The 13,270-nt window shown below is 37.2% G+C and overlaps 1 protein-coding gene across 1 annotated transcript; it reads right to left on the reverse strand.

The window, feature by feature from the left end:
• Positions 1–414: 414 nt before the first annotated feature.
• Positions 415–1,902, reverse strand: LOC122665868 (zinc transporter 5-like). The gene is made up of 3 exons (XM_043862001.1): positions 1,300–1,902; positions 1,059–1,208; positions 415–740 (listed from the first exon to the last, which is right to left on the reverse strand). Exons 1-3 carry the CDS (start codon positions 1,900–1,902, stop codon positions 435–437), a joined length of 1,059 nt encoding a protein of 352 aa, XP_043717936.1. The 3' UTR covers positions 415–434.
• Positions 1,903–13,270: the final 11,368 nt, after the last annotated feature.

Here is a 13,270-nt window from a genome sequence, read left to right on the forward strand (position 1 = left end):
TCCTACGATACCTCAAAGGGAAAAGGAAGTATAGTTTACTTCCCTCTCACAGTTTCTCTTCTCTTTTTCTCCTTCTCAAGGTAATATAATTCATTAATTGTGAATTCTCCAAAGGAGAGTATATCTAGTTTACATGAGTTTCTCAACTGCTGAGAATTCTAGATGGGATAAACTAGGAAACAATATATCTAAAGAGAGATACATAAATATGTGACTCTTTTTCTTTCCTCACTAAATATACTTTTTATGTTTTTCGCTACATAAGTCACAGCATGCACACTACTTCAAATTCAAAAGTTATTTCACAGAACACTGCAAGTTTGATAATGATTATATGCTGGTGCTCAGCACAATCTTATTTGATGGTGTATATATAGGAATACAAAACCATGAAAAAATGGTATTTAGCCCACATATAACAATAGATATATAGCTCAAGCCCATATTGCCAAAACAGACATACAACCAGCCCCAACAAGAAGTGAGATGCTTGCTCCTATCTGAAGCTTAGCATTGGTTTGCATTTTGGTGTTCATGAAATCAGCTGCAAGTAGATCCACAAGGGACATGTAAATCAAGATACCAGCTGCTGCAGAATCAAGAACCCCTTCAACTATGAGTGCAGTTGGGCTACTTTCACTGTAAATATTTGCTATTCCTATACCGATTATGACCCCAATTGGAGTTGTAAGAGAGAAGAAGAGTCCCATTAATGCAATACTTCTGGTTTTCAATTTTGCCTGTTAACAATAAATTAATTACACAAATTAGTTATGGAATGGTATGGTTAGATTGCTACAAACATTAGGGAATTGTAGATGAATGAAACATAAATTGAGTGCTGAGAAGCCAAGCCAAGCCAAACCCAATAGATGGATAGTAATGGCCTGATTTTGTAATCGGGATCGGTTTGAATTAAAACCAGTTTGGCAGAACCAGGGAAAAATATGGACAGTTTAGTGATAATTAAACAAGATTGCCTTGACACCTTAAACAGAGAGATACTTCTAAATGAAAAGAGAAGAGAACAAAACAGAACAGGTGGTTAACATATCTACCTGAGCGATGGCTCCACCCAGTCCAGTTCCCTCAAAGAACTGGTGGAAAGTAAGGGCTGCAAACAGAGGCTTTACTACACTTGGGCTTGAAGAAACCCCCACTGTAATCCCTATGATCACCGAGTGAACCAAAATCCCCAACTCCAGCACCTGATGATCCATGAAACATTATTGATTCAAGTTACTGAAATCAATCAATTTTGATAGTAAACTTGGCAGCTGCAATGTAATCTATAATTACCTGAGCTATGACACGATGTCGGATAAGAGTTGAAGAACCCGAATCTTCAGAGACAAGGGCACCCAAGCCATGTGAATGACCAGCATGTGCTCCAGCTGCTCCAGTCTTCTCCTCATCTGAGATCTCGGGTTTACCTGCTTCCATGTTAGAGTGAACTTTGGTATAGTAACTAGTAGCAAAACTGTCCACCATTAAAGTTAGAATGGTGGCTACCATGGCAATGAAGCCTGTAAATGGAAAATTCCCCCAAGGGTTCTGATTAAGACATGGAGATGTCAATTGATTGAATGCATCAGGTAATATATGTATGAACCCTGTTGCTAGGATCACTCCTGCTGCGAAGGCCTTGATTATGAAGAAAATGTTGTTTTCAGGTCGTAAAGCCGGATATTTCTTCCCCAAACTTGGAAGACACACACCAATTGCGCCCCCGATAAGAATAGAAAAGATGGCAGCTATCTTGTAGTTCAGTGCCACTGCTTTGTTGATTCCCGAATCGACTGTAGCAGTACAGGTACAATCACCTGATACTAAGACAGGGAGGAGCAGAAGAAGAAGGGAGAATCTTGCTAACATCTTATTAGCTGAATTAGGTTCCCCCATCTTTATTGAATGGAGAAAGTTTGCAAAATTAAGGAAGAGGTGTACAAATGTACAATGGTGAGTGTTCTAATAAAGAGGTATTTCAATGGTATATATACATATATGAATACATATTGGAATGAATGACTTGTTGGCAAGAACTAAATTCTATAGATATTGAACTAGTAAAACCTTGAAGCTAGCTTGGGTCTTGCAATCCCAATTACATTACATCATGGGAGAGCAATTTAGACAAGAAACATAGGAGATCAGGTACTGCAGAAGAAAGAGAGTAAGAGATAGATGATCATCGCCAACTGAATTTGAATTTGCTCCTCCTCTATGAACCACGGTGGTTGCTGACGTTTTGGTTCTGTAATTCTAAGGGGGAGGGGGTATGATACCTACACATTTTGCATCCATAAATGACCCTTTAAGCATTTTAAATGGCGGCATGAATGAGTGCTTTTTATGAAAGCAAAAGGACACATGTTATCACAAAAACATACGCGTGAAACATCTATATATGCATAGGTTGGTGATCAAAACTCTGCACAAATGGCCTCATTATCGTTGATTGACTATCACCATATATAAAGAAGCGATGTGAAATTACAAAAGGGTGTTTTCTTGTATTTGCATCTATCATATGTCTTTAAAAAAATCTTTTGATATATATATATTTTTTTTGTAGAATCTTTTGATATTGAAGTGATTAAATATTTTCCTTTGGGTACTCATTTGGGTTATGTCATTTCTCGATGATATATTCTTAAACTCCTTGATTATTAGGAAATATGGTCTTCCATATGAATAAATTACTAGGTAAATCAGCTGGAAATGGACTAATAACAATATAACATGAAATCATTGCATGAAAATCACCCCTATAATATTGTCATTAAATCTAATTTAAAGATGATTACTAAAAAAAAACCTAATTTAAAGAAACATTGTGTTACCAACACGCCGCAAAAGGTGTTGACACTATGTTGTCATTAAAGCCGTTTAAAACAGGTATCTTCTTAGTTATGTACCGACATGGGCGTGGTTTGGCAAGATCAAACTACAAAAATGTCCACATTATGTCTTTTTTCACTATAAAATTATTAATTAATATTGTTCTTCTAAATACAGCTTTTGTATAAGAGAGTGTTTGAATGACACCTCTAAGATAGGTGTATTTAGAACTTGATACTTCTTTTAATTGTCCCTTATCTTAATTATTCTCAAAAGATCTCTAAATTAGGTATATAAAAAGGTTTTCAAAAATAAATTGAAAGTTCCATTTTTAATTGTCCCTTATCTTAATTATTCTCAAAAGATATCTAAAAAGGTTTTCAAAAATAAAATTTTACTTGTTGAAAAAATTTTCAACATTTAAAAACTTTTTATGTATGAAAAAATTTATGGGTAAAATTTTACATCGAAACAAATGGAACTTTAGCAAAATTACTCATTCTCATTGGTTGACTATCTACATATATAAAGAAGAGAAGTGAAATTACAAAAGGGTGATTCCTAGTATTTGGATCTATGATATGTCTGAATCGACATACGTCTTGAGTTCGACTCTCCATACCAACTTGAGGCCAGCCTCATGGCTTCTGTGGTTCTCATTAGATATAGTGCTGACCTGGTACGTGTGTGTAGGGGCATATGCGTGTACCCGAGGGATTGGTCTAGCGACAAAATAATAATAACAATAATAAGTGATTAAATATTTTCTTACTAATTTGTGCAGGTTATGTTATTTTTGGATGCTATATTCTTAGGTTGTGTTTGGTATGCATACTTGGTCGATTTCGCATTCTCGGACGATAAAAACAACTACTTTTAGCACTCGAGAATGCATTCCAAGAATGTATGCCAAACAGAGCCTTAGTCTTCTTGCCTATTAGGAACTATGGTCTTCCATATGGATAAAACTCCTAGGTAAATTAGTAGGAAATGGACCATTAATAAAAATATAACATGAGACCATTGCATGAAAATCACCTCTATAATATTGTCATTAAATCTAATTTAAAGACAAATTGTGTTACCAACAAGCCTCAAGGAATTAATGCTGACACTATGTTGTCATTAAAGAAGTTTAAAACAGGTTTCTTTATAGTTATGAAGGACGTGGGCCGTTTGGCAAGGTCAAACAACAAAAATGTCGACATTATGGTCTTTGACTACAAATTATTAATTAATAGTGTTCTTATAATAATAAAATAGTCAAATCCATGGATCCCTTGAATAGGCTACACTTACCTGATATTATTACTACGTAAAAGAAATTTCAATCAATGACTATGGTTCCATTGTTCCAATGCTCATGAGATTTAGATCCTCTACTACCGAGCTGCCTGGCAGGACCCTACTGCCAAGACATAGCAAGGTGGTAAATGACCTTCTTACCCCTACTCGGGCAAGGCGCTCGGACAGGGGTAAGGCGATCATTCCTCGCCTTACTGTGTCTTGGCAGTAGGGTCTTGTTGGACAGCTTGGCAGTAGAGAATCTGAATCCATGCTCATGAGCCTACCCTTTGGGGAAAAAATTCTCTTCAATTCTCTAAAAGTGCAATGTGGTGCAGTTCGGGGCTTGAGAAGAAAAGAAAAGAAAAAAAAAAAAACTGGATCAATTGAGCTCAGACCATTGGATATCTCGCCTGCCAGTGTAGAGCTCTCAGCCCCGAACTGCACCACACTACACCTTTAGGGAATTGGAGAGGATTTAAATCCTTCCTTGGGCTTGCATTAAGAATGAAAGGCCAGTTTGTTTGTTGATTTCGGTTAACGATTGCATGCATCACACCAACATTAGAGCATAAATAAGACTGATAAAATTCAACGATAGACAACGAACCATCTAAGAGGAAAAAGATCCTCTCCAACCATCCATCCAACGGCTGGGAGGACTTGGACACACATCCCAACACCTGGGGATGTGTGTTCAAGTCCTTCCCGCTGTAGGATGGATGGTTGGAGAGGATTTGAATCTCATCTGAGAAGGACAAAGTTTTCCTCCACCCATAGAGGATGGGTCACCCACCATCCTAAGGTTCACAAACCCCTCCTAGGGTTTTATTATGTTCCAAAATACCCTCCTAATACCCATTCCCGCCTTCTCCCACCCCTCGGTGAATGGGATCTCATTCACCGTGGGTGGAGGAAAACTCGGTCCATCAAAGAATACAGCGGATAATAAAGAATGGAAGTAAATCCAACCAATGGTAAATTTTGAGGGGCTTCCTACACATTCTTAGTCCCACATGAAGAATACCAGCATCTCTCCCCTACTTCTCGCATCCATTATGCACTGCCTTCCCCAGCTTCTGACCTTACTCTATCTGAGAACTCCTCACACACCACCCCTTTCCTTACTTGGTACTCCTCCTGATCCTACCAACCACCCATTAAATTGCGGGACTATTGTTAGATAGATTGTAATAAATGAGAGATTAAATAAATAATTTGTTATTTTGGGAAAAATGCTTTAGTCCCACATCGGAAAACTACAAAAGTTATAAATGGTATTTATTATATTACCTTCTTTATCTCTTGAATTAAATTGGAAAAGGGAGACGTTCTACAGTGTATATGCGAGGACGGCGTAGCCGTCCACACACGCGCACGCACACGCGCGGCGTGGGCAGTGGGCTGTAGAGGCGTTAGTGGCGTACGCACACACTTAGCACTTTGCACGCTTGCATCGCGATGCAAGCGATCTGATCTGGTACGTTGTTTTTTTTTAAATGATCAGATCCGTCGGATTAGAAGATCCTAAGGTCACGTCTGATAGGATATGACTGTAGTGAACAGGTTCATCTCTGGTTTAATCTGGACCGTTAGATCATATGACAATTGATCTAATGGATACAGAATGAATAGATATGTCTATTCAGAAGAGGTGCTCCACTTCTATAAGATGGGAGTCATGTGTTCAAACGAATTATCTCTCCCTCTTGCAATTCAGTATCTCTAAGTGGAGTTCTGTGTTTTATATTTATTGCTTTGTTGATTCCTGAAGGTGAATTTGTCGTGTGGGGCAAATATCTCCTTTAAGATAGCGAGATCGCGTTCAAAGCAGTTTGAAGTTTCCTTCTTCAAACAGAGTTTTTTCCAACAATTTAAAGGAGATATTTTGTTACCATGGAAGGAGGATTAGACAACGCTGCTTTGAAGATGATGACGTCCCCAGACTTCGTCAAACTTGAACGTTTTGATGGCACCAACTACACCCGTTGGCAAGATAAGATGGTGTTTCTGTTGACTCGTCTGAAGATCTTTTATTTGCTAAGTTCTGTGTTGCAACCATTGCCAGAACCGTCTGATAAAGACACTGATGCTGTGAAGAAAGAAAGAAGCAAGCGTGAAGAAGATGAGTTAATCTGCCGAGGATATATTCTAAATAGTCTCTCAGATCGTCTCTATGATTACTACAAGCCAATCAAGTCACCATATGAAATTTGGAAACAGATTGAAGAGAAATACAGAACTGAGAAAATAGGTATGAGCAAATTTCTCACCATGAAATATTTTGAAATCAGCATGAGTGATGGTGTCAGTATCATGGATCAATTTCATGATCTTCAAGTTATAGTGGGAAAACTCCGTGATCTTGAAGTCACAGTTTCTGATTTACTCCAAGTGGGGGCGATTATATCTAAACTTCCCCCCAGTTGGAATGATTACAGAAAGAAACTTCTTCATATGACAGAAGATTTGTCTGTTGGACAACTCGAAAAGCATCTACGAATTGAGGAAGAGAATAGAATTCGTGATGGCTTGGTCATTGGTTCGAAAGTGAACACTGTTGAACAAAGTGGAGTTAAGAAGTTTCATAAGAAACTAAAGATCAACAAGAAGGGAGTTTTCAAGAATAGCAGCAAAGACAAGAAAGACAGAGCATGTTTTCATTGTGGAAAAAAGGGTCATTACATTCGTGATTGCAAGTATCGGAAGAACAGTAGTGTTCCAGACAAAGCAAATGTTGTTGAATCTGCACCACAAGATCTAGTTGCAATGATGGAAATTGGTATGATTACTGAATTGCATATGGCTAGTGTGGTGAAATCTCAAGATTGGTGGCTTGATTCAGGAGCAACGGTTCATGTGTGCAATGAGAAGATACAGTTCAAGACCTTTGAAGATATTGCAGGACGAGATGTTCTAATGGGGAATCACAATTCTGCTAAGGTCCTGGGAAAAGGAAGTGTTGAACTGCAATTTACTTCTGGGAAGAAATTGAAGTTAATGAATGTGTTGTATGTTCCAGAAATTCGTAAGAATTTGGTCTCTGCTAGTATGCTTTGTAAGAATGGTTTTAAAACCGTTCTTGAGTCTGATAACATGATATTGTCCAAAGGGGGTGTCTTTGTGGGAAAGGGTTATTCTGTTGATGGGATGTTCAAGTTCAGTATTAATAAGATGGTTTCTAGTTCTGCTTACTTGATTGATTGTTCATCTGATTTATGGCATGCTCGTTTAGGACACTTGAATCTTAGATGCATGAAAAATATGTCAAAACAAGGTTTAATTTCTTATAAGCATGAAAATAAAAATAAATGTGAAGTCTGTGTTCAATCAAAAATGGTTAAGAAGCCTTTTTCAAATGTTGAGAGAAATTCACAAATTTTGGAATTAATACATTCTGATATTTGTGAAATTAATGGCTTCTTAACTAGAGGAGGAAAAAGATACTTTATAACCTTTATAGATGATTGTACAAGATTTTCACACGTATTTTTATTGAGAACTAAAGATGAAGCCTTTGATATATTTAAAAGGTATAAAGCAGAAGTAGATAACCAAAAGGATAAAAGGATTAAAATCCTTAGAAGTGATAGAGGTGGAGAATATTTTCCCAATGATTTTTCTGCATTTTGTGAAGAACATGGGATAATACACCAAAGGTCTGCACCCTATACACCTCAGCAAAATGGCATAGCTGAAAGAAAAAATAGGACATTTGTTAATATGGTAAATGCTATGTTATCAGGTGCTAGTTTACCGAATAACTTGTGGGGTGAGGCATTATTAACTGCATGTCATATAAGTAATAGGATTCCTTCTAAGAAAATACAATCAAGTCCATATGAGTTATGAAAAGAAAGGAAGCCTAACATTGGATATTTTAAAGTGTGGGGGTGCTTAGCCTTTTATAGAACACCAGATCCTAAAAGGACAAAATTAGGTCCTAGAGCACTTAAAAGTGTGTTCGTGGGATATGCTGAAAATTCAAAAGCATATAGACTTTTGGATTTGGATTCTAACATAATTGTTGAATCAAGAGATGTAAAATTTATAGAAAATAAATTCATCAATGAATCAAAATCTGAAGAGGTACCTATTCAGACATCATCTTCTATTTTGGAGTCTAGTGGTCACACTAACATGGAAACTCAACCATCTCTTAGTTTGAAAAGAGATTCGAGTGTGATTAGTGAACCCAAAAGAAGTCAAAGAGTTAGAAAAGAAAAGGACTTAGGTCCGGATTTTATTTCCTCATAAGCTCTTGTTTTTCTTATGGAAGGGAATAGGAAAGTTGTTCTAAATGAAATACCAATAGTATTCAATTTAGAAGATGATCCTAAAACATATAGTGAGGCTATGTGTTCTAGGGATTCAGCTTTCTGGAGAGAGGCTATAAATGATGAGATGGATTCCATAATGTCTAATGGCACATGGGTGCTAGTTGATTTACCTCAAGGATCTAAACCCATAGGTTCTAAGTGGGTATTTCGAAAGAAATTGAATACAGATGGATCTGTCCAAAAATTTAAGACAAGGTTAGTTGCCAAAGGTTTTAAACAAAAGGAAGGCATTGACTATTTTGATACATATGCACCTGTTGCTAGAATAACATCCATTAGAGTGTTATTTGCCTTAGCTTCATTATATGACCTATGTGTTCATCAGATGGATGTTAAAATAGCATTTTTAAATGGTGATTTAGATGAAGAGGTCTATATGGAACAACCTGAGGGTTTTGTTCTACCTGAAAATAATAAGAAAGTCTGTAAATTAGTTAAGTCGTTGTATGACTTAAAACAAGCGCCAAAACAATGGCATGAAAAATTTGATCAAGTAATTTTGTCAAATGGTTTTAAGCATAACAGTGCAGATAAATGCATATATTCTAAATTTACAAACACATATGGTATAATTATATGTCTCTATGTCAATGATATGCTTATTTTTGGAACTAACTTAGTTGGTGTACTTGAAACTAAGAAGTATCTTACTTCAAAATTTGAAATGAAAGATTTAAATGAAGTGGATACTATTTTAGGAATTAAAGTAAAGAAACATAGTGAAGGGTTTGCTTTATGTCAGTCACATTATGTTCAGAAAATGATAGAGAAATTTAAATTTCTTGACATAAAAGAAGCAAGCTCTCCTTATGATTCTAGTTCTAAAACAAGCGAGCATTCAGGTAGGGCTGTGGCACAACTTGAGTATGCTAGTGCAATTGGAAGCCTAATGTACGCAATGCATTGTACAAGACCTGATATAGCTTTTGCTGTTTGTAAACTTTCGAGATACACTAGTAATCCTAGTGTGGATCACTGGAAAGCCATTGGTCGAGTTTTTGGATATCATAAGAAGACTATGAACTTTGGTTTATTTTATAAAAATTTTTCAGGAGTGTTAGAGGGATACTCGGATGCTAGTTGGATCACCAGTAGAGGTGATAATAAGTCCACATCTGGATGGATTTTCACACTAGCTGGTGGAGCCATATCTTGGGCTTCAAAGAAGCAAACTTGTATCTCACATTCAACCATGGAGTCTGAATTTATAGCTTTGGGAGCAGCAGGAAAAGAAGCAGAATGGCTTAGAAATATGTTACTGGATATAGAGTTGTGGCCACAACCGATGCCAGCTATTTTCCTGTACTGTGATAATGAAGCCACTATGTCTAATGCTTATAGTAAGATCTACAATGGAAAGTCTAGACATATAAGCTTAAGACATGAATATGTTAGACAATTGATCTGAGATGGTATAGTTACCATTCTGTATGTAAAGTCTAACAATAATTTAGCGGATCCTTTTACGAAAAGCCTACCTAGGGAGCTTGTAGAAGGTACATCCAAAGGAATGGGGCTGAAACCCTTATAGTCACCAGTAGTGGGAACCCAACCTTATGAATAAGGTTTAATGGGTAATAACTAGCTACTGTTAAGTGATTGTAAAAACATTGAAATTAATAGCCCAAAAGATGTCAATGTTAACTGTTATGAGTTGAGGGTAACTTCTATGAAGTTTTAATAAGGTTTTTGTAAAGTAAGAGTATCTACAATAACAGAGATACTAAAGAAAAACCTACCTATATGAATACTGATATGGTGCCGTTTCTAAACAAGAATTTAGGGTTTGTTCTTGCAAGTGTTCATGAATTCAGGATAGAGCACAGGGCCGTAAGAGTGCTACTATGTTATAGGTTTTGACATAGAATCAATCATAGTTGTGTGTGTGGTATTTCCGGTTTTAATACTTGTAAGAATTGGTTTAATGCTAAGTCAACCACATTCTACGTTACGACTCTGAAATACTTACACTAATTAAAGGTTTAATGCCAAGCCAACCTTTTCGTATACATAACTATGTAGTTAGAGATATTAAGATGTTTATTACAATCTAGTGGGGGATTGTTAGATAGATTGTAATAAATGAGAGATTAAATAAATAATTTGTTATTTTGGAAAAAATGCTTTAGTCCCACATCGGAAAACTACAAAAGTTATAAATGGTATTTATTATATTACCTTCTTTATCTCTTGAATTAAATTGGAAAAGGGAGACGTTCTACAGTGTATATGCGAGGACGGCGTAGCCGTCCACACACGCGCACGCACACGCGCGGCGTGGGCAGTGGGCTGTAGAGGCGTTAGTGGCGTATGCACGCACTTAGCACTTTGCACGCTTGCATCGCGATGCAAGCGATCTGATCTGGTATGTTGTTTTTTTTTTTAAATGATCAGATCCGTCGGATTAGAAGATCCTAAGGTCACGTCTGACAGGATATGACTGTAATGAACAGGTTCATCTCTGGTTTAATCTAGACCGTTAGATCATATGACAATTGATCTAATGGATACAGAATGAATAGATATGTCAATTCAGAAGAGGTGCTCCACTTCTATAAGATGGGAGTCATGTGTTCAAACGAATTATCTCTCCCTCTTGCAATTCAGTATCTCTAAGTGGAGTTCTGTGTTTTATATTTATTGCTTTGTTGATTCCTGAAGGTGAATTTGTCGTGTGGGGCAAATATCTCCTTTAAGATAGCGAGATCGCGTTCAAAGCAGTTTGAAGTTTCCTTCTTCAAACAGAGTTTTTTCCAACAACTATTACTGCGTTCATGTGCACATGGTTCCAATCCCTTCTCCACAGAGCAAGGTGGCCTTAATAGGTTCTCCCTACCCTCTTTTACATTATCTCTCTTACTGTCGCTTTAATCCTACCCATTGTGCTTTCCTTTGCTCTATTTCTAATTATCAAGAACCCACGTCCTTTACTATGGCTAACAAAAATCATAAATGGAAGGATGCAATGACAGCTGAAATTACAGCTTTACAACACAACTGTACATGGACTAGCACAGACTTACCCCTGGGCAAGATTCTTATTTGATTCAAGTGGTTTTATAAAATCAAACGGAAATTAGATGGTTTCCTTTAACGTTTACAAGGCACGTCTTGTGGCTAAAGGGTTTTACACAAACTAAGGGCATCAGTTATACTGAAACATTTGCTCTAGTTTCCAAGCTCGTTCATGTATGCTATCTCCTTGCTATTGTTGTTGGCTGAGGTTGGCCATTGCATGAACGTCAACAATGCATTCTTTCATATATAGTGACTTGGATGGATAAGCTTACTTGCACATTCCACATGGATTTTCCAAAAAGGAGGAGCGCAAAGTCTGCCACCTTGACAAGTCACTCTATGGTTTCAAACAGGCCTCACACAATTGGTTTTCCAAGCTCTCTAGTGCCCTTCTTGATGTTGGCTTCTCCCAATCCAAGGCCAGCTACTACTTGTATACATCATGCTGCCCATCATTTATACTTCCATCACTGTCTTTAAGCGGACCTCCATTCCTGATTTCAAATTAAAGATTTGGGGTCCTTAAAATATTTTTTTGGCATTGAAGTGGCTCAAGCCAAGTAGGGATTTCCATCTCTCTCAAAGGAAGTCTACTTTGGACATTATTAATGATGTGGGTTTCCTTGGTAGTCACCATTGTACCTTTCCCATGGAAACTAATCTCAAACTCGTGCATGATGATGGTGCTCCCCTTTCCGATCTCATTCTCTACCACCGCTTAATAGGTCGTCTTTGATATCTTACCATCATGTGGGCGGATATTACCTATTTAGTGAATGTTTTAAGCCAATTCATGAGTCTACCATGAGAACCACATTGGCACGCCGCGCTTCGCGTTGTTCACTATATCAAATCTTATCCCAGCTCCAACATTCTCCTATCATTTTCTAGTATGCTGCTTTTATGTGCTTATTGTGACTCCGATTGGGGTACTTATTCTACAACTAGGCATTCTATCATAGGGAGTCCAAGAAGCAACACACTGGTTTTCGGTCATCCGCTGAACCCAAATATCGTGCCATGGCCTTTACTTCTTGTGACATCACCTGGCTTCAGACTTTACTTCAAGATCTTAGAGTGCCGACACACATTGTTAAAGTCAATTAGACCACACTTCATATTGCTTCCATTCTCGTGTTTCACAAGAGAACGAAGCACATCAAAATGGATTGTCATATCATCCAAGACACGATTCAATCAGGTAGTATCAATACTAGTACTTACGTCCACTCCAAGCTTCAACTTACGGATGCCCTCACCAAGACCTTGGGCAAAATTGAATTTCACTCAATCATTGGCAAGTTAATTTGTGATCTCCACTCCCCAACTTGAGGGGGAGTATTAACCATATCTTTAACAACTGTATATTCTTCGATCATCTTTATCCCTTCATGCATGTATGTACAGCCTTATCTCTAGTTGTTAATTGTCTATAACTATGATTCTCTTAATTAGAGGATCCGGTTAGCTTAGATTAAGGAGAAATCTTCTCCCTCTCGTTGTACAAATATACACGTCGATAGTGAATTCAATATTGACTTTGATCGCTAAAAATTCAAATCTCTAGATTATATGAAGTTTTTTTTTTTTATTTATGAAAGTATAATCACACAAACCACACATCAATCCCAAAAGGTTAACCGACTTTTAGGACCATGGAATGACGGATATACACAACACACACTAGATTATATGGAGTTAGCGATCACATGCATTATTCCAAAATGGGAGCATAGACAAGACTTAGATAAACTTAACTTCAACGATACATAGACTTTTGATCGATG

The sequence above is a fragment of the Telopea speciosissima genome, chromosome 6 (genome assembly GCF_018873765.1).
Source record: "Telopea speciosissima isolate NSW1024214 ecotype Mountain lineage chromosome 6, Tspe_v1, whole genome shotgun sequence".
In the NCBI taxonomy this organism is placed as follows: Eukaryota; Viridiplantae; Streptophyta; class Magnoliopsida; order Proteales; family Proteaceae; genus Telopea; species Telopea speciosissima.

Excerpts from the sequence above, each read along its gene's own strand:
- LOC122665868 (XM_043862001.1), bottom strand. The coding sequence starts at position 1,902 with ATGGGGGAACCTAATTCAGCTAATAAGATGTTAGCAAGATTCTCCCTT. Across the intron at positions 1,209-1,299 it reads GACATCGTGTCATAGCTCAG|GTGCTGGAGTTGGGGATTTT; the intron begins GTAATTATAGAT and ends ATGGATCATCAG. Across the intron at positions 741-1,058 it reads TGGGTGGAGCCATCGCTCAG|GCAAAATTGAAAACCAGAAG; the intron begins GTAGATATGTTA and ends TATTGTTAACAG.